The sequence below is a fragment of the Toxotes jaculatrix genome, chromosome 4 (assembly GCF_017976425.1).
Source record: "Toxotes jaculatrix isolate fToxJac2 chromosome 4, fToxJac2.pri, whole genome shotgun sequence".
NCBI classification, from domain to species: Eukaryota; Metazoa; Chordata; class Actinopteri; family Toxotidae; genus Toxotes; species Toxotes jaculatrix.
Window position 1 is genome coordinate 1,833,175 of NC_054397.1, and position 25,639 is coordinate 1,858,813.

The 25,639-nt window shown below is 45.2% G+C and overlaps 1 protein-coding gene across 5 annotated transcripts in view; it reads right to left on the reverse strand.

The window, feature by feature from the left end:
- myom2a (myomesin 2a) overlaps positions 1–24,880 on the reverse strand; it is a 28,376-nt gene extending 3,496 nt beyond the window's left edge. The window contains exons 1-32 of one of the 5 annotated variants that reach the window (XM_041035585.1): positions 24,711–24,829; positions 23,668–23,796; positions 22,275–22,367; positions 21,559–21,694; positions 20,774–20,928; positions 20,424–20,516; positions 18,757–18,845; positions 18,627–18,665; positions 17,889–18,053; positions 17,606–17,767; positions 17,227–17,368; positions 16,688–16,887; positions 16,549–16,602; positions 15,211–15,338; positions 14,592–14,775; positions 13,529–13,703; positions 13,297–13,418; positions 12,450–12,637; positions 4,872–4,998; positions 4,506–4,684; positions 4,160–4,274; positions 3,892–4,051; positions 3,337–3,443; positions 3,171–3,215; positions 2,850–2,986; positions 2,161–2,305; positions 1,743–1,802; positions 1,486–1,553; positions 1,147–1,260; positions 620–707; positions 486–524; positions 256–361 (exon numbers count right to left, since the gene is read on the reverse strand). In XM_041035585.1, coding sequence (XP_040891519.1) covers positions 256–361; positions 486–524; positions 620–707; positions 1,147–1,260; positions 1,486–1,553; positions 1,743–1,802; positions 2,161–2,305; positions 2,850–2,986; positions 3,171–3,215; positions 3,337–3,443; positions 3,892–4,051; positions 4,160–4,274; positions 4,506–4,684; positions 4,872–4,998; positions 12,450–12,637; positions 13,297–13,418; positions 13,529–13,703; positions 14,592–14,775; positions 15,211–15,338; positions 16,549–16,602; positions 16,688–16,887; positions 17,227–17,368; positions 17,606–17,767; positions 17,889–18,053; positions 18,627–18,665; positions 18,757–18,845; positions 20,424–20,516; positions 20,774–20,928; positions 21,559–21,694; positions 22,275–22,367; positions 23,668–23,774 — 3,722 coding nt within the window. In that variant the 5' untranslated portion in view covers positions 23,775–23,796; positions 24,711–24,829. Of the gene's footprint in view, positions 1–255; positions 362–485; positions 525–619; positions 708–1,146; positions 1,261–1,485; positions 1,554–1,742; positions 1,803–2,160; positions 2,306–2,849; positions 2,987–3,170; positions 3,216–3,336; positions 3,444–3,891; positions 4,052–4,159; positions 4,275–4,505; positions 4,685–4,871; positions 4,999–12,449; positions 12,638–13,296; positions 13,419–13,528; positions 13,704–14,591; positions 14,776–15,210; positions 15,339–16,548; positions 16,603–16,675; positions 16,888–17,226; positions 17,369–17,605; positions 17,768–17,888; positions 18,054–18,626; positions 18,666–18,756; positions 18,846–20,423; positions 20,517–20,773; positions 20,929–21,558; positions 21,695–22,274; positions 22,368–23,667; positions 23,801–24,710 lie in introns of all 5 variants that reach the window. The other 4 variants (XM_041035584.1, XM_041035583.1, XM_041035587.1 and 1 more) reach the window with 4 other exon arrangements.
- Between the last annotated feature and the right edge of the window lie 759 nt (positions 24,881–25,639).

The window sequence follows — 25,639 nt, forward strand, 5'->3', positions numbered from 1 at the left end:
GTGACACTTAACATCGTATGATCTGACTCCACGGGGCTGCGGTGTGTTTGTGTGTGTGTGTATGTGTTGTAACTGCCAGTGTTAATGATCAGTGTGCTTGGTGACGGATGTAGATCAGTGTTTCATGTGTTCACAAACTGCCTGTTAGTGGGTTATAACCAGGAAGTTTACAGATGGACAGAATTCTGTCACATCTCAGCTGTAAGAGTAAATATTTGAATCTGGCGCAGTCGAGCGAAGCTGTGATCGTTTTACTTGTGTTTCCACACGGTCTTCATCTCCTCGGTGTAGTAGTTCATATAACACTGCAGCCTGATGCCCTCTGGGGTACACTGCAGCACCAGGTCAGAGGCAGAAGCACCTGGAAGACACAAACAAACACACCATCAACAACACAACAGTCAGACACAATCATCACATCCTGCCGAACACACACACTCTGAGATCAGCGTGAGACGATGTCTGAGTCAGCGGACCAAACTCACCGGCAACATGGGCGATGGCATTGATGATGTCCTCAAACACTGAAAATCAGAGAGTGAACGGAGGACAAATTAAATTCTGTACAACAAGAACAAACAGCACAGAGACCGAGCCGCTCTGAGCAGTAAAAACTGACCTTGGCCTGAAATGTCAAACACGGACGTGTCCTTTCCTCGGTCGTCGCTGAGCACCGCCTTGTAAACGCCCTGATCTTTTCTGGAGAACTGACAGAACAAAGATCATTGTATTATCACTGTATTATCACCAGCTGTAACTTTAAACTGATTATTTCTTTCTTCTGGATTTCTGAGGAAAACAAAAGAACAGTATTACAGTGAAAATCCATGTCAGAGTGTCGGTTTGTGTTCTCTGTGTTTGTTTGATTATTGGTTATTTGTGCGTTTCACATTTTATTTTTGTTTTATTTAAAGGGCTGTGGAAAAGTTTGTGTTTCTTTTGGTTTCAGGTGAACAAACGTGTGTAAACGTTCAGGTTATTATCCAGAGAAACACGGAAACAAGCTTCTGTCACATACACCGGAGCGTTTGTGTATTTGTTTATTTATTTATGCTCTTGATACTTTTCATTCCTGTCTTTCATAACTAACTATATAAATGTGCTGAGGTGATAACATGATTCTGGTGCTGATGCTGCAGTAGTTACCAGAGGGATGGGGAGAGCACAGGCTCCTGACATGACGTTGGGGGGAGTTTCTGGAACAATCTCATCCTCCTCTTTGTACCAGTGGAAAGTTGTCTCCTTCTTCACGTTGGCCACCTGACACAGGAACAGCACGTACAGGGATTACATTCACTCGTAGGGTGAGAAAACAGAAAGCAAAGTGCTAAAAAAAAAAGGTGAAAATGAGAGTGAATCAAATAATAAATCAAACATCATCAGTGATACTCCGTGCAGAGTTCTGAGTAAGGCTTATACATTATCACCTTTTAAATCTGCTTTAAAATGTGATTCAAAAACAGGCAGTAAAATATTTTGTGTTACCTTGCAGGCGAGCAGAACAGTACACTCCTCAGTGACAGTGAAATACAGATACTCAGAGAAATGTGGACCTAAAATGACAAAGTGGAATCAGATAAATAGGAATATCATTGATGTTGATATGATAAATACACATGTGAACAGATAAACAAATGGTCCGGAGCCTCTTCGGAGGAACATGTAAACACAAACCACTGATCTTTACGACACAGCTACACTCAGCCGTGGTGACGTGTGGCGCTTGGAGTGTTTTGGGGTACCTTGCTTCCTGATGTGCTCCTTCCTCTGAAACTCGGCCTCCTTCAGAGCAGCCTTGAACACTGAAAAAAGAAAAACACAACAGAGTCATGGCTGTTAACACTATGCCTGTGCGTTTGCTTTCCACAGATCAGACGGGATTCATTGATCTGACTGATTTGATCGAAAGTCTGCTGATGGATCTGTGAGCCACTGTTCCACTATCTGCCTTTAAATTTGACCAGTTTCTCATCCAGAATTTTAAAGTATTTATTTTTAAGTTACGTTTACTGTTAGTCATTTAAAACCCTCGGTTAAGGTCAGGAAGTGATTAATGCTGACTGTCAGCAGGAAGCGCAGAGCGAAGAGCAATCCCACGTTATAGTTATCTAACTATACAGTTATCTAATGACTGTGAATGTGAGGTGAAGGAAGCCTCACCATCTCCCACCAGCACCAGGGAGCTCTGGGTTTTGGCCTTGCCGTCGTGGATCTGGACGGTGTACGTGCCCTCGTTGTTTCTGGTGAAATGATCCACAGTCATCTGGATGATTCCTGTGGCTACGTCGTGGCTGATCTTCTGACCCTGAGAGGGAAACGAGGAAATTATTTATACTTACGATCCACCCAGAAATCTGAGTGTTAGCCTGTTTGGTTTCACTGGTTTCAGTCTCCACATTACAAATATTACTGATGTAAATAAACCCCACGAAAAATTAATACGTTTTCTTATTTATTAAAGACTAATGACTCAGTTTGTACACGTCAGGTCAGACAACAAATGACAGGAAAGCTAAAAACTGAAAAACATAAAAAAAAAATCTATTTAGGAGCCATGTGATCATCCTGAGACATTTCATCTGAAGAAGACTGAAAGGTTAAAAGACATCAGAGCTGAGTGTTTGACAGGAAACGTGTCGGCATTTGTTTGGTTGCGCTGACAACAAGCAAACAGTGTCAGATGATCTCAGAGTTAATCACATAACTCAAACAAGCAGCTGGGAAATAAAGCTGAGAGGAGGCAAAGCAGGAAGCACAGCACACGTCAGGGCCTCAGGGGCCGAGGATGAATATCCACTCTAATTTAACGGAATGACATGTTTTAATTCAGTCACTGAACGGTGCGTTACCTCCCCGCTGGTGACCTCCTTGTCGTTAACAATGAACCTGTAGGACACTGAGGGCGACAGTTTGACGGCCTGCAGCCAGAAACGCACGTGACCCTTCTCCAAAATCTCGTAGTCCAGGCCGTGTTTCAGAGGAACGACTGTATGGAGACAGAAAACCAAAATTAGATCCTGAGGAAATTAAAAAAAAAAAAAGTTTCTGGATTGAATCACCTGTTTTTTGTTTTGTTTGTTTTTAAATAAAGATATCAGGTGATTGAAATGATTAAAAAGCCTTTGTTATTTGTAATTTCTCTGAAACACGAGCTGATGCACTGTACTCACCTGGGTGTCTGATGGCATAGCTAAGCTCCAGCATGGTGTTCAGGGCTGTGGAACAGATTCAGGAAAACATGAGACAAACACAAACAAACAACAATAACAGTGCCTCAGAAGAAGGATTAAAGCAAAGTGAATTATCTGTTTACTGCATGTAAACTCCATAACGTACCGTCCTCAGTCAGGGTGTGGCTGGAAGAGACTCCATCTGTGTCGGTGACGACCACGGAGTATCTGCCCAGATCGTCCTTATCAGGGTTGGTGAAAGTCAATCTGGAGCTGTGACACAAACACAACAACCGTTCAAACATCCATCAACTCTACAGATAAAACTTTGATCATTAATTGAAAAGTCACTGAAGTTCTCACTTGAATGTTACAATTAAATTTTATACATTTGCAGAATTTCATTACACAGGTTTTCTTCCTGCTGTCTGTGTAAGGCAAACCTAAAAAAATGTATTTTTAGCAGAGTGATATTTCTTATTGTTTTATTTTATGAACCTGTAATTTCCTCACTATTTTCTAATAACTTCCAAAGAGCTTTCTTGTAATAGAAGTGTGTAATTTGACGCTAATCACGGGAAAAACAGACAGTTCCACTGTTCGCTCTGCTCTGTTATGATAGTAAAAGAAGGAATATTCTTTAAAGAGAGTCATTCCTGCTGTGACCAAGGAAGAAGCCAAATAACGTGTGATGAGTTGAGGGTGACTGCGATCCACTCACGTTCGGCCCTTTGCTGTGACGGCGACCCTGGGGCAGTCGCCGATGGGTTTGTAGTTCTTCGACCACACAAACTTGGACGTCTCGCAGATCTCACAGGCCTCAAGAGACAGGAAGATGTCTCCGGTTTCCTCGTCCACACCGGCCACAATCTCTTGGGTGCCTGCGAACGTGAACAACATGAGACAACTCAAATGAGGAAAACTTCATGTTTTCTCTTAGTCACATGACGACACAGAGCGATGTGAAAAATCAGCAACAGAGCTGTTACCTGGCAAAGCCTTGGCACAGACCGGCTCAGACAGCTGAGAGGGTTTTCCGACGCCGTTTGCATTGGCAGCACGAACTTTGAACACGTAGGTCTCGCCTTCCTCCAGACCAGTCACCTGCAGGGAGCCACAGAAACATGGTCACGTGTACAGGCTGACACCTGTGTGGGAGGACGTTTGGTTATTTGGTGGATGAGGTGCAGGTGTTGGACTGAGCACCGATCCAAATCAAAACCCAAGGTTCTAATTCTCAGTAGCAATAAGCAACATTTCTCATTGAGCCTGTTGATGTGAATGTGTTCTGATGGTCCAACAGCTGAAGCACAGGGCGCACCGACAGCCTCCTACCTGCAGGTAGCGGTGGCTAACAGCTTCCTGATTCAGAGTGACAAACTCTGACGAGCCCTTCTTGGCCATGTCCACAAAGTATCCGGTGATAGCGCTGGCTCCAGTGTAGACGGGAGCCTTCCACAGGATGACCAGGGAGCGACCTCTGACCTCACTGAAGCTCAGGTCATAGGCTGGGCCTAGGAAATGAATGAATGAATAGATAAACATCATGAGCAGGACCGAAGAAAGAAGGAGCCACATTTACTGGCAGCTTCGTGTCTCTTTGTCAAAACAAAAGCTTTAACAAACTCTGTCTGAAACAGGAGGAAACAAAGCTGATGACATCGTCCTGTATTACCTGTAAAGTGCTGACACGCCTCTTACCTGGCTCTTCCATGGTCCAAGCTTCACATTTCATCGGGGCACTGGGAGCTGACGGGACGCCGACACCAGCCAGGTTACCGGCCTGGACCCTGAACTCGTAAAAGGTTCCCTCTGTCAGATTGTCAACCTGAAGATTCGGACATGAGGTGGTGTGATGTTATTATCAGACATAATTGTAGGAAAGCCCTCTGTTATGTTATTGTATTGTGTTATTCTCCACTGCTTTGTTAGTTAAGGGGGACGCTGGCCCTTTAAGAAACACAGGCTCGGTAATTAGGAGCTGCGCGTCTCTTTGCAGTGGATTATCCAGATAGACGGTGAACTGTTCTGTTCTTCAGGGGAGGTTGTGTGCGTCACTGATGATGTAAGTGTGTAGTTTATTTCATTTATGCTTTCTTGCTGTATTCATTTTAACCATTGTATATTTGGGTTTGTTAATTGTTTCATAAGATCATTTTCTTCATATAAATACATGCTAGCTTATTTAGCCTGCAGATTTATTGCATGTATATATTTGGTTATGAGATTTGTAATAGTTATCCTTTATTTCTTTGGCAGAAACCACACACACACACACACACACACACACACGCATACCCCCCTGCGTACCTGTACCATTGAACCCTGTTCTTCTATCAACTACAAGTAAAGTTCCGGAAATGGAGACATTGCCTCTGTGATTCTTTAGCTGGAGTCACAACATCATAGTGTTTGGCCGGCTCTATTCCAGCACTTCAGAGGAGGCCCTTACCCTCCTCTACAAAATTGGTCCTTCGAGCCGGATAGAGCTACTACACAACACTATGAGTCAGGCAGATCGTCCAAGTAAAGGGGAATCCAGTCGGCCTCACAGAGAGCGAAAGCTGCCACCACACCTAAGCGGCTATGCAGTGGGCTATCAACCTCATCCACAAGATGCACCTCCAACAGCTGATGCCCAGGTACCAAAGCCAACGGCTAGCGAAACGGGGTCTACATCTATGAGGGGTGAGCACCAACAGTCGCTGAAATCTGGACGCAGTTCTGATAGAAGCATGACCATATCTGAGAGCAGCAGAACCTCACACCGGTCTAATTCCAAGTCTGCATCCAGGTCCAGTTTCAGCTCCATTCGTTCATCCGTAGGTATATTTCCCCAGAATGTTCTGTCACCTATCCAAGAGGCAATGCTCCAGGAGAGCATTCATCGCCTGGAGTTAGAGGAATTGCAACACCAAGTCTTAGAGGACAGCAACGCAGATTTGGAGTGTCAGCGCCTACAACGCTTGCAGCAAGAGGCTCAGAATGCTCGGGAAACCATTGTCAAACAACGTGACAGGCAGAGACGGCTTAAGAAGAAAGAGAAAGAACTACAGGTAGCTAAGATGGTTACTTACCTTCTGCAGAGGCCGGAGGGAGAGACCCCACACGGTGAGGTGGTGAGTAGTTCTCAGCCAGAAATGGGTGTTCAGCTCACTAGTTCCCCCACTGCCTTACCAGCTCACCCAAGCTTAAGTTCTCTTCCTGCCCCATCACATGATGTACCATCTGAGCAGGACTATGCACCAACCAGGTACCAGGCTCAAGCAGTAGCACCTGTTATATCTACACCTCTTACTGCTGGACCAAGCCGACCTGTTCTGTCAGATATCCCAGCTGTTGTCAGAACAATAGGGCAAACAACAGGGCCATTAGCATCTGCTCATGTTGCAAACACTGCAGCTCCGCTCCCTGCATCAATCATGCCACCTCCTAGCGCCACACCTATGACGCTCCAGCAAGGCTTTGTACCTACATCAGGTGCCTTGACACAGCACCACCACATTATAGAACCTAATACTGTGTCACCTGAGATCAGCGGAGTAGTTGATCCTATTACAAGTCACCCTTTCCAGCAGCAGCATTTATCAGCACCACAGATAGCTTCTGTTTCCCCACCAACTCTGTCAGGGTATCCGCCACCTCTGGGCTCAGGGATGCCATTAGCTGCATCTTACAGTATTCCCCACCAAGCTCTACCATATTTTGAGCGTGATCGTGAAAGTGACTTTGCTCTGTTAAAAATGGCTTTGGACAATATGGTGGGCAGTCACAGTGACCTGACCGAGCAATACAAGTATCAGGTGCTTCTTAGTCACCTGAAGCTACCCAGTGCTCTTCATCTGGCCAAGGCATACATGTATGATTCCCGACCATACAGCACTGCACTGCAAGCTCTACAAGATAAGTATGGTCAACCCCGGCAACTGGTCCAGTCTGAGCTAGGTGCTATTCTCAACTCACCTGCTATCAAGTTCGGTGATTCTGAAGCCTTTGACTCATTTGCCTTGTCTGTCCAGTCTCTGGTGGGAATGTTAGCAACACTGGAGGGACCAAATGGATATGAGTTGAGATGTGGATCTCATGTTGACCGCCTTCTGAGCAAAATGCCTCCATCATACAGGGATGGATTTATTGAGTACTGTCTGAGCCACGGCATACTCAAGACAGGGTCAGACCTGACTTATACATTGTCTGATCTGTCAGCTTGGCTGCAGATGAAGTCTCAAGCCAAACGTCTCTCCAGTCGAGCAGCAGCGCTCTATCAGTGTGATACACTGAAGCAAGCCAGAAAGGAGCAACGGGTCATTCATACTAAGGACAAGACTACAACTATCCTCCTTAATGCTGGAGAAGTTGCTAATACTCTACCCACTCGCTCCAAGTCTTTCAAATCTAAACCATATTGTCCATACTGTGACAACAAAGAGCACTTCTTGAATGCCTGCAATGATTTCAAGACACTGTCCACTAGTCAAATGGTGAGCTGGATCTGAGATGGAAAACGGTGCTGGAAGTGTGGACGTAACCATGATGCTGAGGTATGTACACTGAAGCGTCCCTGTAAGACATGCAAAGAACAGCACCTCACAATCCTGCATGATTCGGCTCAGCAGATTAAAACTAATGTCCACATGGTGACTATGCCATCAAAGAAGGTCTATCTTGACCGACCTAATCGACCACAACAAGTAATGTTGAAGGTTGTCAAGGTCATTTTGAGTAATGGTGACCGAACCTTAGAGACTTATGCTGTTCTAGACGATGGCTCTGAACGTAGTATCATTCTCCCTCAAGCTGTCTGTCACCTGAATCTGAACAAAGAGCCAGAGACGCTCAACCTGCGAACAGTACAGCAGAGTGTAGAACAACTCCAGGGCAGCTCAGTCTCTTTCGATGTCTCCCCAGTGCATATGCCCTCACAGAAGTACCAGATATGCCAGGCTTTCACGGCTGAAGGTCTCAGCCTCGCTGAACACTCCTACCCAGTGGTCACCCTACAGAAACGTTATAAACATCTGCGTGGTCTGCCATTACCTCTTATCAACCATGCGCAACCACTGGTATTGATTGGCTCTGACATGCCTCACCTTTTGATCCCAGTCCAGCCAGTACGTGCCGGCCCACCAGGCGGTCCCATCGGTGTATGTACGCGTCTAGGTTGGGCACTTCAAGGACCTGCTGAAATGTCCCAAGCCACCTCTTCAAAGCAGTGTCTCCATCTTACTATGGTCTCCTCTGATACTGAACTTTTCAGTAATGTTGAGCGCCTTTGGCAGGTAGACACCCTTCCTTATGTGAGTAGGAAGACGGCTACTCGTTCCAAACATGATCAGCAGGCTATGGCCATGCTTCAGGTCTCTACCACCAGAGTTGAAGTTGATGGAGTCCTCCGGTATGCAACCCCCCTGCTTCGGAGAGCAAATGCTCCGCAACTTAATGCCCCTAAGGAAGCTGTGCTGTCATGCTTACGGAGCATAGAAAGGAGACTTGAGAAGGACCCTAGGCGTGCAAAGAGCTACTGTGATGAGATCCGGAAACTGGACGAGGCTGGCTATGTGGCGGAATTACAACCCGATGAGGCCGACCAGTCAACAGAGTCCTGGTATATTCCACATCACATGGTGACCCATAACGGTAAAGACCGCGTCGTCTTTAACTGTTCTTTTAAATACCAGGGAGTATCACTGAATGACTTCTTGCTTCCTGGACCTACACTCGGACCTACCCTGCTTGGAGTTCTGATTAGGTTTCGCCAGCATCCTGTGGCAGTTAGTGGAGACATAAAGGCTATGTTTCACCAGATCCGTTTGCTGCCCAAGGATAAGCCGGTGCTCCGTTTTCTCTGGAGGAACATGGAGAGACAGCGGGAGCCAAGCATATATGAGTGGCAGGTACTTCCCTTTGGGACAACGTGCAGTCCCTGCTGCGCAATCTACGCTCTCCAAACCCATATCCAAGACAGTGCAAAAAGTGAGTCCGCTCTTCCAGAGTCAGTGGCCCAGTCATTTTATGTTGACAACATCCTCACCAGCACTCATTCACCTGAAGAAGCTAAGGAGCTAATTGACCACCTCTGCCAACACCTCCAAACTGGAGGTTTTGAAGTCCGCCAGTGGGCAAGTAACACGCCTACAGTTATTGAGCATCTCCCGCCTGAAGCCCGCTCAGCAAGCAGCGAGCTGTGGCTCTCCAAGAACAGTCATGATCTTCAGGAGCCAACTTTAGGCTTACGCTGGAACTGCCTCTGTGACTCCTTGGGGTATAAACATCGCCCAGTGGAGACCTTGGAGCCCACTATGAGGAATCTCTACCGAGTACTTGCTTCTCAGTACGACCCTCTTGGGTACATCATACCGTTCACAACAAGAGCAAAGATACTCATACAAGACCTGTGGAAGGAGGAGGTCGGCTGGGATGAACAAATCCAACCCCAAATGCTTCTGGAAAGATGGCATGCTTGGGAACAAGAGCTTCCGCATCTCAGTCATATAAACTTCTCCAGAGCTTATGCTCCCCCTCAGGTGACCACGACACCGGCAACAAGAGAGCTGCACATCTTTTGTGATGCTTCAGAGCGAGCTTATGGCTCAGTGGCATACATGCGGACTGTGGATGAACAACACCAGGTCTACATCTCCTTTGCGCTGGCCAGATCTCGGGTGGCTCCAAGAAAGCAGCTGTCGATACCACGCCTAGAGCTGAGCGCTGCCTTGACAGGTGCTCAACTTGCCAGTGTCCTACAAACTGAGCTCACAGTGCCCGTCCAGAGGGTCATTCTGTGGTCTGACTCCATCACCGTCCTTCAGTGGATCAAGTCAGAGTCTTGCAGATACAAGGTGTTTGTGGGCACAAGAGTGGCCGAGATTCAGGAGTTGACTGATTCAGCATGCTGGAGATATGTGAACTCTGCTATGAACCCAGCAGATGACATTACTCGAGGACTGACCCTGGAGGACTTGGCTCAACCTCATCGGTGGCACCAAGGTCCTGAGTTCTTGTACTTACCTGAGGATCAATGGCCTATTCCGCCTTCTGGAGATCCTGAACCCGATGACAGAGAGCTGAGGAAAAATGTCATCATCAGACACATGACGACTTCTGGTTCTATGCTTCCTGCTGTTGAAGACTATACTTCATGGAGAGACCTTGTTAATGCTACAGCGCGGAGTCTTCACGGGGCGGCTGACCCTCAAGGAAACAATCAGCCATGTGAAGCCGCTGACTATCTCAACGCAGAGAGAGCCCTTCTTGAACGAGCCCAGATGGACTCATTTCCAGACGAGATTAAAGCTCTCAAGTTGAACCGTCCTCTTCCCTCAGATAGTCGCCTGGGATCGTTAGCGCCAGAGTATGACAAATCTACCAGTTTACTCCGAGTTGGTGGTAGACTACGTCGAGCTGGAAACATGGAGTTAGACTCCATTCACCCAGTTGTCCTGGACCCAAGTCATCCCCTGACGAAGCTGATTATCCAGGAGTATGACCAGACTCTACTCCACCCTGGGCCAGAGAGGGTCCTAGCCGAACTCCGGCGTAGATTCTGGGTATTGCGTGGGAGAGAGGTCATCCGGAAACATCAGCGCTCTTGTCGGGAATGCCAGCTATGGCGAGCTAAGCCTGACGTACCAAAGATGGCCGACCTTCCGCCATCTCGCCTGCGGGTGTACAAGCCTCCATTTTATTCGACTGGGGTGGACTGTTTTGGGCCATTCCACGTGAAGATAGGACGCCGGACTGAGAAAAGATGGGGGATCTTGTATAAATGTATGACAACTCGATGTGTCCACCTTGACCTCCTCGAAAGTCTGGACTCTGATGCATTTCTGATGTCACTAAGACGTTTCATCGCTCGTCGTGGGACTCCCTTTGAGCTTCTCTGTGACAACGGCACCAACTTCGTTGGTGGAGACAAGGAGCTACAGGAATCACTGGCTAAGATGGAACCTAATGTGAGGGAGAAGTTGGCTGAACAGAAGATCATGTTCCGCTTCAACCCACCAGGTGCACCTCACTTCGGTGGTACTTGGGAAAGGGAGATACGATCAGTGAAGACAGCTCTCAAGGTCATCCTAAAGGATCATACAGTGTCAGAGACTGTCCTCCATACAGTTCTCATTGAAGTGGAAGGGATCATGAATGCAAAGCCACTTGGTTATCTCTCATCAGATGTGGCTGATCCAGACCCCATAACTCCGAACATCCTCATCATGGGACGCCTAGATGCATCCTTACCACAAGCAGTCTATGACTCCACTGAGCTACTAGGGAAACGCCGTTGGAGGCATAGTCAAGTCTTGGCTGATCATTTTTGGTCCATCTTCATCCGCCATTACTTACCTGGCCTACAAGGGAGACAGAAATGGAGGAAGGATGGCAAAGACTTGTTAATGGGGCAAGTCGTCCTCATTGTTGACCCACAGCTACCTCGAGCTCAATGGCCAGTGGGAAAGGTTACTCAGACATACCCTGGGGATGATGGTCGTGTCCGTACTGCGGCTGTGCAGGTGAAGGACAAAACCTATGTACGTCCTGTGTCCCGGCTGGTGCAGATTCCACATCTTGTAGATGAGGACTCTTAAGAGAGAGGACTTTCCTCTTGTTCAAAAGATCAATGTTGACTTTTGGGGGCGGCTGTGTAGGAAAGCCCTCTGTTATGTTATTGTATTGTGTTATTCTCCACTGCTTTGTTAGTTAAGGGGGACGCTGGCCCTTTAAGAAACACAGGCTCGGTAATTAGGAGCTGCGCGTCTCTTTGCAGTGGATTATCCAGATAGACGGTGAACTGTTCTGTTCTTCAGGGGAGGTTGTGTGCGTCACTGATGATGTAAGTGTGTAGTTTATTTCATTTATGCTTTCTTGCTGTATTCATTTTAACCATTGTATATTTGGGTTTGTTAATTGTTTCATAAGATCATTTTCTTCATATAAATACATGCTAGCTTATTTAGCCTGCAGATTTATTGCATGTATATATTTGGTTATGAGATTTGTAATAGTTATCCTTTATTTCTTTGGCAGAAACCACACACACACACACACACACACACACACGCATACCCCCCTGCGTACCTGTACCATTGAACCCTGTTCTTCTATCAACTACAAGTAAAGTTCCGGAAATGGAGACATTGCCTCTGTGATTCTTTAGCTGGAGTCACAACATCATAGTGTTTGGCCGGCTCTATTCCAGCACTTCAGAGGAGGCCCTTACCCTCCTCTACAATAATGATCCTGCAGATTCTTTATCTCTGACGGTTTGTTCTGGATAATTCTTACAGTGCAGACTCTCTCTGTGACGGGCGTCAGGTTGAACTCCTTCCAGACCAGGGTGTCGGCGTCACGCTTGTCGATGTAGTAAGCGTTGACCTTGGAGCCGCCGCAGTGTTTGGGACTCTTCCAGGCCAAAGTGATGGAGGAGCCGTCACAGCTCAGCATGGTGATGCCAAAGGGGGCACTGGGCGTCGCTGAAACGCAGAGAGCCTCGTGTTTATCACAGGTTTACATCAGAGACCTCGACACTTTCATTCCCTTTAGACATTTTTCATTAAACAGAGCAGAACAACATAGTTCTGTGTTTGATTATTGAAGCGACTGACCTACCACAACACCACAGCGTCAAAAACACATCCATCAGAAAATCTGTAGCACCTGCGCTGAATGAACTTAGTTTCACCTGGTGCAGGTGTTTGGTAAAACAGTGAACTCTCTCCGGCATCGACCAGTGTCGCGTGTTTCTACAGTGAACTGTGACAATGAAAATGTGCAATTCTGTGCATAAAACACGTGAAGCCAGGTGAAGGTGGAGGGAGTGGGGTGAAACAGGAAGGAGGAAATGAACACAGTGATATAATACATACCATACTCCACCCCCCTGCCTGGACAGACCAGTGAATAAAAAAAAAAGAATCATGTTTAATTTCTCTAATCTTTTCTATCAGATTTTATTTTTCAGTGATGTGTTTCCCTTTATACTCAGCTGTTAGTTTCTCTAGTTAATCTCTTTTCATTTTAGCCTAACGTTTTCCATAAACATTCCCAGACTGAATCATTTATCATTTTAAAACACTTTCCATATCACAGACTGTGTAAACCGAGGTCACCACAGACGTGGTGTCTGACTCACCGAGGGCCGGCTCCACCGCGATGGGAGAGGACTCCTGAGACTCTTCACTGAGGCCGAACACGTTGACGGCTTGGACGCGGAACACGTAGCTCTCTCCTGGGATCAGGCCGTGGACCACAAACCTGACACACACACATTCACTTATCATTTGACCCACATACATTTAACGGTCGATGCCGTCACCCAGAGCAACTTAGAGTGGACACCTGTGGATCTGAATTTAATATGTTACCTGCTGTGTCTGAAGGGTTTGTGGTTACACGGGAACCACTCCTTGGATCCGACCACGCGGCCGTCGATATAATATCCCATGAGGTTTTTCAAATGTTTGGGAGGCTCCCACTGCACGAACACAGATGACTTGGTGTTCCTGGTGGCAATAACCTGACCAGGAGCAGAGGGGGCGCCTGTTCACCGAGGGAAAGGAGAAATTATTGACTACCAATTAATTAAATGTAAAAAAACAGGTAGATCGGTTGGTCGTTGTATAATCTATATGCAACTGTTTATAATCAGTTTTTAAATTCAGGTAAATGTGAAACAATCTTATGCTGGCCATGTAAAGGAAACAGAAAAGGGAGGTGATATTTGTACAGTAAATCATCATCATCATCATCATCAGATCAGCTGTATTTTTCAAATGTTTGACTCTCTACACTTCCTGGATCCAATGCACTGATTCCCATCCATGAGCTTCCTCACGGAACCGAAATGATGAAAATAAGCAGTAAGTTTCACTCCCTCCTGCACAGTCTGTGTCCTCCACAGTCAGTGGGTTACAGGACGACTGCCACCTGTAAAACGTGCAGCGTCCTCACGGTGCTTTCAGTGAAATGTGAGCTTGTCATTGTACATCATGTGAACAAACAGTGATTTTGGCAAAATGATGCAATGATGCAAAGAACTGTGCACAAATACTATGTGTATCAGGGTTAGAAAACACACACAGTGGATGAGTGAGTGAATTTGTGATGCTACAGCAGAGTGAATCACTGAATTTAAAGGTGGTTGATATTTCCATTAAAGTGTACGTACCAACCGGCAGCTCAATACCTGCAAAACACAGCAACTCACTTTGAACAAAAGCTCAGTTTTAGCATCTCATGTGTTTGTGTTTGCAGATGCTTTTACATGTTTGCAGTCAGGAGTATTTGCTAAAAGTCTCTGGAAAAAATCCCAGATTTCAGCGTTTCTCATCGTAGATCTTCTTCCTTGAATATGGATTTTGTTTCACAAGATTAAATATGTGTGTGCACTGTGAGTGTGTCTGATCTGCGCTGATCCCGGCCCCTTACCATCCTCATCAACCTTCTGGATGGGCTCGGAGGGCGCGGAGGCCTCGCTGGAGCCGTACATGTTGACCGAATACACTCGGAACTGGTACTTTTGCCCGTCTTGCAAATCAAAAACCGGGTAACGAGGGGAGTGCAGTTTGACTGCTGTGTTGATCCGCTGCCACGCTCCAGTGCCTGCTAAGCACTGTGGGAGAGTCGGGGAGGGGGGAAATGAGAAGGTGCAGCCATCTGCGCCAACCTCATCGAGGTGGCATAAACACAAAGAGGCGCTTTCAGGTTGCAAATGATGGGTTTTTGCACAGTTGGGGCTCAATTTAGTTTTAATTGGACAAAACCCAGACATAATTATATCAGATATATAAATCTGAAACATCAAAAGTTGTTTGTAGGTGACAAATTTGGTGAAGGGTGTGATCACCGTTCTGTTGCTCAGAGACACGTACGAAAGGCAAAACTAGACGTGAGGATTTTTTAAAAAATGTTTGGATTCTGCTTTAGCTAAGTGAAGCCCCAACAATGCAAGTACAGTAACAAAACACATTTAACCTGTTAAACGAAGCTGATTGAGTAATGCTGCACTGATGGGAAAGGATGGCCAGAGGTGAAGCGAAACACACACCTTCTCGATGACGTACCACAGCGGGGCCCGTCCGCGGGGGCTGGGAGGCTTCCAGCTCAGCACGACGTACGATTTGAAAATCTCCGATGCATGCACATCGGTGGGCTCCCCCGGGATAGTTACGTAGCCTAGATTGGGAGTGAACGGTGTTGAGGCATGAAGTACCTACAGTAGCAACGACTGCAGAAGTCCCATATTACGCACCTTTTTTTTTTTTTTTTTTTTTTTTTTAAACTGAAAGTGTTTTTAATAACGCATTTTATAATAATTAAAAAAAAGGCAATAGTGAATTATTTTTAAAAATGACATCCCTGATTGGTTGACAGCAGCATTCTGAAACTGGCCTGTGCTCTGCTGAACTATACATTTTTTTTGTTCCTTATCACTATAATGTGGAGTAAGATTTGTCCTCTGCATTTATACAAAGGTGAAAATATTTCGTTAGCACTGAACAAAAACAAATCCACTGAAAAGCTGTCGAAGCCTCGTGGGAGGTTTGGTTGTGTATTGCTAACAACACAGTCTTTGATCTCTGTCAGAATGACAACACGGATCAAGCAGCTGGATTAGTAGATACTTGTTTAAGTTTAGTTAAGTTAACCTCAGTATCGTGTTTCAGTTATTTAAAAAGAAAGATGAAAGAATCAGTCCCACGAGCAAAGGTAAAAAGTTCAGAGTTTACCATCACAGAGTCTGTTCAGAGCTCTTAGGGCCTAAAGTTTAACAGTAGCTGACAACACTGCAGTAACACACGGGACTTCTACAGCGGCCACACCTGTAAAATCAGACAAACGCGTGTGCGCTTCAAAATCACTTTTTAGTTTTTTTAATTAGTTTTTTGTGTCACAGGTTTGCGTTAAAGTGGGAAAGGACACACACTCGACACACCTTGGAGTAGGAAGGAAACTCTTTGAGAAAACGTAAAAACCGATTCAGTCGATTAAAGTGTGAATGGAAGAGTCGGAGTTAGATCAAAGATGAAACCGCAACTGTTAGGAAGGAAAAAAAAACGGGAAAATGTTTCTGTTTGTCCGGCGTTAAATTCAAGAAGTTAGAGAAAAGGACAGATTAGTTTGGAGTTTACAGTCCAGATGTTAGGCTTGTATTTAGTTTTCACTTTGGGTAAGACATTTACAATTTTGTCACTTTAAACTACATTTTCATTTACAGTACAACTCCTGTTTTAAAATGTAAAATACAAATGTTACGATGGTGTTGATGGGATTTGGAAGGAGGGATCGTTGTTAGTGTTTGGTCTGAGTGAGATTATGAGGAAGTGGTTTAAAGGATTAAAAAGCAGATATTTGAACCCAGATTGGTCTTTGTATTCTACTGTACCTTCCAGTTCATCATCCTTGATCACTATGTCGTATTTTCCTTTGATTTTAATCACTGTTGCAGGAAACGACAACAACACATCCATTAGAAACCGCTTGTTTCCTGTCGCTGTGTATTTTGCATTTACCTTCCTCAGTACCTTGCAGCCTCTCGCTCTCAGCAGCATCGAGTGCGGTCACTTTGTCTGACTTGCGGGACGGCCTGCTGATGCCGGCGCTGTTCACGGCCCTGACCCGGAAGTGGTAGGAGTGGCCCAGACTCAGGCCGTGGACCGGGTATTTACAAACCTTCACTGGGGCGTCATTGCACTGGACCCAGGTGTCGCGCCCGGCCTCGCACCTACACATCGGACAAAGAAACAACATCACAAAGAAACGACATTGCAGATGATTTTATTGATCAACCAATCGATTGATCAATACGTTGTTTCAGCTCCAGTGCTGACAGTGAATCATACAGTAACAACCTCCTTCACGTTACACTGAGTCAATTAATCTAAAATTAATGAAATAAAATATTGATTACTGCAGCTTTAAATACACACTCTGACATTAGATCACAGTTTTAGTAACTTCCTCGCTTCCTTGGCATTCGGCTCCCTGTAATTTGACTGTATTCATGCTAACGTGCCAACTCCAGTCTATAAAAAGAAAGGCTGAAGTGGTTTCACACACTGACCGGTCCACAAAGTATCCAGTGATTGGCGCCTCGTTGACGGTGTTGGGGGGTTTCCAGGCAACCAGGACGTAGTCCGAGTTGATGTCGTACGCCTTCACGCTCATTGGTGCGCCAGGGGCCCCAGCTGCAGAGGGAGCGGCATCTAGGGACCAAGAAAACAAGGACATGATGCTCAGTGTGTGCACATCCTCATTACTTCACACTATGGACAGAAGATTTTTTTCCAGTCAGCACAATAGATTTGAATCTTTTTGCCTCTGTTTCTACACACCTCTTTGATGTCAATATATTTGGACCTTTTTAATCTGTACCTGAGACCTGTGGTACGTGTTATTACAATCTGTGAAATCAATGTGCAGTGTAGAGAGCTGCGTCGTACCTGAGACAAACAGGTAGGCGCTGTGCTCGGCGGTGCCGTCCTTTGTGAAGATGCGGAGGGTGTAGAGGCCCTCGTCGTCCTTGGCCAGGTGGGGCAGCGTCAGACGTGCTGCGCCTCCACCCACCGCCATCTCCACCAGCTTACTTGGTTTCAGCAGTTTATCTATCAGCAGACAAGACGGAGGGAAGAGTGAGGAGAGACCAAAGCACAGAGTCAGCTCACAGCTCCTTCCCAATGTACCCGCGTCTCTGAGCAGCTCTGGGGAAAACTGAATAAAACGTACCATCTCTGTACCACTGGGCGAGGGGTGGCACGTTGGGCAGGTCAGGGACGACCACCATGGTGCACACCAGGCTGATGGAGCTGCCTTCCACACCGAAGCTGACTGGGAACCGATCGAGCAGGGTGACCTCCAGCTTACTGGCGTGGATCTCAGTCAGATGGGGGACTGGACAGCCGGGAAACAACAAGAAAAAAAATAAATCAAACAACTGCCATTTTTAAGAATCGCAGCGACTGACAATGATACCGTTTATCCAGGTTTAAAACAACTTGGGCTCACGATGGATCGCAAATAACGTCTTTTACATTCTTTTTTTAAATACTCATTAAACAAAGGGATCTCTGCTGTTACAGGTGAAAACACTGAGACACTGCTGCCTGTGTTCAGAGGACAGAGAGTTTCTCGTGGTAAATCTGATTATTATCCCACTTCCTAAATTCTAACACATCACACAGAAGTACATGGGCGTTTATTTAGATCATCAGCATCTGAACCATTTCACGTGAGCACACGTTCCTCTTGTTTTCACACTGTCTGGATCTTAAACAAGGACAACAGCTCCTCACAGTAGTTTCCACTGCTTATCAGCCCCCCCCTCACATGCACTGCTATTTGTAGCCAAATGATCCCATGTGCTGCTGGTTTGTGTCTGGGCCTGATTCCAAACAAAAATTAAACAGACCCCCCCGTCACCCTTCCTCCCCCCATCCTCGGTTATGGCTCCCTCTCTTTTCTCACCTAGGCCGAGCTGGCAGGACTCCCCGGCTCCTGATGGTCCTGTGTAGGAGAGGATTCGTGATTACAGAGAGACACGTGACAGGTGGACACTGTCTGAATAAGACTGTGTCAGAATAACAGCATAACTTACTCTTCACGGTAACTTTGGCCTTGCTGGTAGTTGTACCGTGCTGGTTGGTGGCCACAGCACTGTACTCAGCAGTATCACTCACCATACACCTGCAAGAGCAATTCAATTAATATAAAATTCAATTTAATGGACAGATGCAGTCTTCAGTAAGGTCTCAGTGCAAACGACATATAATACATAAGAAGTTACAAAGGAGAGTTGGATCAGAATAATTCAGGATATATATATGTGATAATGTTAGAATATAATGACTTTTCCAACTTAAAAGTTACTGTAGAAGAAATATGGGAAAACCTGATTTAAAGAGGCTAAACACTGTAATATTATCCTGATTATTTCTATCATGTTATCATGTATTCTATCTCCCGTGTGATTCATATCTCACAGGTGTGGGTTTTGTTTTAGCAGTGGAGGAAACACGAAGAGAAAAAAACTGGTAATGTTATATTTGCATCTTTACTGGAGGGAGTATTGTCTGATGGCTGATGTTCAGTTTTAATGTCATTTAAGAGCCGGTTTTAATTTAACTGTTAACAAAGCAAACTGTCAGTGTAAAGAAGAAGAAGAAGAACCAGCTGAACATTGAGCCCTTCTTAAAGACCAGTTAAGCTCCTTCTTTCCTCAACAACACCTCTGTGGCTCTCAGAGGTGCTCAGCTGTAAAAGTCAATGTCTGATCACAGCAGAAGGCGTCATGTGCAGCCTCTTCTGAAAAATGACCTCAGTTGTTGGGAGTGCATTGAAAAGAAGGCGGACTGAGGCAGCAGTGCCCTTGTGACAGCGACTGAAGAGGAGTCTGAGGGTGAGAATAGAAGGAAGAAATGTGACCTTCACCCTGGACCGGACTATTTTAAAGGTGATCCGTTTTCTCAGCTGTGGGGGGACGTGAACTGGGCTCCTCTACTGAAACAGCTTCTCACATTTGCACTTTAAATGAGAAAATTCTTAATTTTGAAGAAGTTGGGCACATTAAACGTCGGTTTATGACCCTGACCCTGCAATGTAATGACGGAGGGCCGGTGATATTCCTTGCCTCGGGGGAGAGGGAGGGAGGGAGGGAGGGAGGTGGGGAGGTGGGTGGGGGGGCGAGGAGTGGGAGGAATTCATGGCTCGAATGACGCAAAGGTCAGCACTTCAACACGAACAGCTGAGGAGTCTTGAGGATGACAGGCCGGTGGGCTGGGCTCTAACACTCAGTCTAACCCTCTTCTTCATTTTCAACACCAAAGTTAAGATGAAGTGCTAAAAAATTAAAAGTGTTCAAGTGTCACAGAGGAGATTATTTAGCTGCGCAGTAATTAACGTTAAACCCTTCTAATCCTGCAGGTGAACACGGATGAGGGCTGGAAACAGTGCTGCCACTCAGCCTTGCTGCTAATTTAGCACAGTGGCCACTGGCAGGGCTAAAACCAGAAGGCCAGCACCATAAAAGAGACATCTGTCAAACTGTTGACTGGAGACGTCAAACTACAAACAAGGTTAATAGTCTTTCTATTAGGATTTTTAAAAAATTTTCATTCAGGTGATTGGGTGCAAAATGGTTTCAAAATATCACCTGGAAACCTGAGTTCATCTTCAGGCTTTTTCCAAATTATTTTTACAGTATTTTTGAAGTGTGAGGTGTTTTTTAAACTGTGCTGTTTCTCAGAGCTGAGGACACAAACGTACCTGCTTATGATCAAACTGTGGACTCCATACTTGCTTTCGATCTTGTACTTTCCTGGGGCGCTCAGTGGGTCGACTGGCACGCCTCCTTTATACCTGCGAACAATCAGAAGTCAGCGATTAAGTACGTGTTTGGGGACACACGACTCTCTGACAGTCCATACAACAACAAAGCTACATGTGCTGTGTAGCTAAACAGCAACACATACTTACAAAGAGCTGTCTGCAGGGAGGGTAAGCTGAACATTATAGACTGGTACTGAAGGGATTAAAGGAATGCTAACAAACAGTTTTGGGGGGGGGGGATCAAAGAGGGCTCTTAACCCAGTCGAGTGTGATGTGAATGTTCTGACCATTTGACGATGGGCCTTGGGTTTCCCTGCACAGTGCAGAACAGTTTGACTGGAGTCTTCTCCCACACGGTGTGGGGCCTCAGGGCCACCAGAAAGTCCGGCATCCTGGGGATTTCCTCCAACAAATCCACCCTCTTGTTCATCATGTCCTTCACCTGGGGAGAGCAGACGTCATCGAGTGAATGTATGCAGCGGTCACACGAAAGAAATTAGTCAAAGCTGAAATCTCTGATGTTAATGTAAAGTTTTTCCTGTATATACATCTGGTGTAAAACGCTTCACACTGTGAGAGGTCCAGAGAATTCATATCTTTAAACCACAGAAACACACTGTTATCTATCTGTATCGCTACTCAAAGACCGACACACAACTCGGTTTTTATTCTACTAAAAATCAGTGACTAGTTCTACTTTCTTAAAGCTTCTAGCAGCATCATCATCAGTGAGCTGTAGTTTTTTAAAAGAGTTTTATAAACATTATTGCTTAGCACCTAAAGCTTCTGTTTTTATCTTTATTATTTTTGTGTCTTTTGAACTGAAGAATGTTTGGACCAGTCATTTCTCTGATCAGTGAGTCAATACAGTGTGTCAACATGACCGTACTGTCCTGATAAAAGAAAAATGAGTATCATCTGCATATCTGTGATATAAAATGTTCTGTAAACAGTACTGAATAATTTGATCTTTGCCATTTGAGCCCCTGATGTCAACCTCCAGTAATAATCAGTAAGTACAGTACCACACAACAGTGTTAACCGGTGAAATGTTGTCCGATTGGCTACTTACCTGTCTCTGGATCTCAAGACTCTCCACCTGAGCCTTAGTGGCTATCCTCATCCTGTGGAGCTCCTCCTGAATAACAGCCAGTCCTTTCCCGACATTTGTGGTCACTCTCTGGTATTCCTCAGTCTCCTCAGCACTCCTAACGACACACAAATCAAATCAATCGACTACTAATCTTGTAACCAGCAAGTTAATCAAACAGGATTAACAGAGCCAGCAGTTAGCGCTCTCATAAATACTGTGACTGTGAAAATCACCTGAAACACTGAAACAGTTTCATAGCAAACTTTCAGCCCGGAACTTAATAAACTATTATTTTCCTGTTTTATTAGTGCTAACATTATTTATTCCTGCACATTAGATTCAAGCTCTGAGGACTGACAGTTGCTTCCTCATGAACTCTCAGAAGTATCATTAAATTTCTACCTGAAAACATTTGTCTTTACTGAGCTCCAGTACCTGCTGGATTTAATTTTGTGCATCTGATCAGTGGCACTCTCTCTGCAGAGCAACAGTAAGATACAGACGCCACACTCAGATCAGCTCTACGACTCCTAAATCAACACCTGACAATTCAAAATCATCATCACTGGAAAAATTAACCGGTAGCGTTGGAGAAATGTGCCGTCTTGACTGGACTCAGCTAACAGAGACTGTAGTTCAGTATTACCTTACACTTAAAATAGCCTGACATATGACAGCAGCCAATGGGAACTCACCTCTGCCTGAACACCGGTACGGTATAGGCTGGTTCCGCCATAGCCTCTGTGGCCTGGGCCTGCACCTGGCTCACCGATTTAGAGCTTGATTTCCTGTTGAGGGGAGAGTCTGTCATTATGAAACAGCCAGTAAAGGAAAATCCAACAACAACAGACTTTTGGGTTTTAGTTTTGCAGAAGCAGTGGCTGCTCAACTCGTTTCTCTCCTTTGCATTGCCAATATAATGCAATTGGTTGGTACTGATATCAGTGTCTACAGCTCTGACCACTGGCCTCGGATGTAGGTCAGGTTCAGGGGAGCGGCATGTGGCCTCTGACATATGGCGGCGGCTTCATGACAACATGGCGGCCTGCTGCAGGAAGATCCAGTGATCAGATCTGGGGCTTGAGGCAGTTTTAGGTTCTCATCATCACTAGTGATCACAAAGCCAGCGCAGCCTCTGACTTGTGTATCAAACTCAGCAGAAAGCATAGCTACGGTGTGCTGCTTGGCAGAGCCGAGTGCTTTTTAACAGTGTACAGAAAACAAAATAGTAAAACACACAGTCGTCTGTCATGACCTGCACAGCAATACAAAGCAAAATCTGTTGGCTGAAGCTGCAGAGCATGAGCAGCGATAGCACCGTCTGTAGTCCTGACCTGGTCCTCCAGAGATTTTGCCCCCCATGGTGAAAAGGGGTTGGTTTTTTCCAGTTCTTTATCACACCCTGTACTTTGAACACGCAGGGTCTTAAAGTATTTTGTCAGTGCCTTAAATTTATCATGTGTCATCTTTGATCTCAAACTTTATCCCTGTCAGACGGATAACAAACAAATATCAGCATACGGAGGGTGCTGATATTTTTTCAAGCACAAACTGAGCAATCTGAAAAGTTCTCTGGTCATTTGCTATTTTTCTGAATCGTTATTCACTGTTCAGCTTCAGGTTAATTAACTCAGACGGTTTTATAGAAATCAAAATGGCGTCACACTGTCTCACTCTCTGATTGGAAACACTGCAGACGTCCGCTAATGGAAATAAGAGATACAGAATTTACAGCGTGGTCTCTTAAAGATGCCATTGAATAAAATAAAAAAAAGCTCACATCAGACTAAAATGAAAGAGCAAAAGCAAAATAACCTAACATCAGTAAGTGTAACAGCTGTGGACAGATTGTCTGCTGGCTGCTCTCTGGATCCTCAGCTTTGATTCAGGGCTCTAGGTTCAGTGCTGTTGCAGTCATTAGCCTGCGTCGCTCTGTAACAGAAATCTGGCCCCGCACAGCTTTAAATCTGACATCAGGTCGGGTCCGGGTCGGGTCCTGCACGGCCCTCAGCAGTGGCTCTGTGATCTACCTGCCAAAGCAGCAAAAGCTGTACTTTCCAAAGAAGCAGGTGAACTGCACCCTCGTACCTTTCTGACTGCTGTTTCACAGTATGTGTAGTGTGATGATAAGCATAATCAATTTTGACTTGGCTCGCATGCTTCTTCTTATACCAAGGTATGACTTTGGAAGCCATGACTGGAACACTTCAAGGAGACCTGGCCGAGAGCACCAGGGGGAGGGGGAGACCAAACATGTGTTAGCCATGTTAGCAATGTCAATACAAGTCTTCCCTTTACCATTACTGTCACCGCAGCCATTATGAAGTCCCTGTGAATCATCTTTTACAGGGACAGTACGCAGCGATAACAGATACTGAAAGCATCAGCGGAGCTTCTTCACTGTAATCACACCTCAGCACAATCTCTGGTGTTTCTCTTCTCGAGAATAATACCTGTGCCTGTTTTCATATTATATATAATAAGGTACTAGTGCTAAAATGCTGTATATATACCTGTGAGACATTAATCTCACAGGTATATATCAGCATTTAGGAGACATCAGGACAGGTCCAACATATTGTCAGAGCTCAGCACTTCAAATGTTTCACCTTACAGCCTCACACAGCTCAGCTATGAATAGCTTGCAGCAGTCTTCCTATTCCATGATTGGAGTAATGAAGGAAATAGTCATTACCAGCAGTGCACAGCCTTCACACTGTTTAATTAAAACCATCATATAGGAAATGGGACTGATCAGACTGTAATTTAAACTGAACAAAACCAACTTCTCAACCAGCTGTGAAATGCAAACTCTGCCTGAGTCTAATTATGTTCCCACTCTGTATAATCAATTATTTCAACACAAGAACATTTTAACCTGAGTCCATTTGGCTGACACAAACTAGGAAAAGAGGGTCAGCAACCTCTTAATGCCCTGGTATGTAAGGAAGTGGTGGTCAGGGAGATTACAACAGACTGCTGCTGTTTCCCCACACAGGAGATCGATTATCTACAGCCATTTATTAGAGCAACACATTTCACTTCTCTCACATTTGACAGCAGATAAACTCAGAACTTATTTCCAATAAAATTAACCTCCTGCCAAGCAAATATGAAGAAAAGTGACTTACCCCAAGAGATTAAAACAGCGCAAAGCGGTGGCAGACCAGCCCGATGCCGCTTGGGAAGCACTTGCTGATGGTAACAAAAATATTACCCTCTCACTGGAGGAATGCTGTTCCCCTTCCACCCCATGTATGGAGGCACTTAAGACTATATATAGCATTTACCCCCAAATTTTGCTCTCATTCTGCATTTTGGAGATGAAGAGTGTGCATCCCTGCCTGCAAAATTTATTACAGTATTTTGAGGTATGTTTCATCCACTGCATTTATCAAATTCAACAAATATTTGAAACCTTTAGTGAAAGTTTAAGGATTTTTAAAAATGTCTATAAACATTCACAGAGTCTAGATTTCGAAAATGAAATAATATTTAATCTCAAAAATCCTCAAATGGGTGTTAAAATGGCACGGTGCAAGTCTTCCCACTCATCACAGGACGACGTCTGACAGGATTACTAAGAGGTGTCTCACCTTTAGATAACAAAAATATTCATTCATGCAACAGGAAGAAAGGTGTTTTGAGATAATTTGCTGGCAGGTCCCGACACTGAAAGCCTTATGAGACCTTTTTAGGTTTCTCGAGACAGCCTGTCCTCCTTGGCTCAACACTTGTGGGCGGCTATTTTTAACAGCAAGTCCTCTGTTACAGTGACACCCCCAATTCTTACTGTAAAGAGCCCCTGCAGCTATTTATACTCAGATAGGTCTATTTAAAAAAATGAACTGAAGATACAGTGGAAAAACTTCTTATGAGGCAGAGTTAATGAAACTGATGTGACAGGAAACGTCACAGTGAACTTAAAAGACACAGAGTTTATGACCCTGATGACCTGCAGCTGTTGTTAGAAAGGTCACCTCCCCTCGTCCGTTCAGAGGACGCTGATATGCAGCTTTGCAAACATGTGTTTCATTTTCTTTATCAAAATACAAAAACT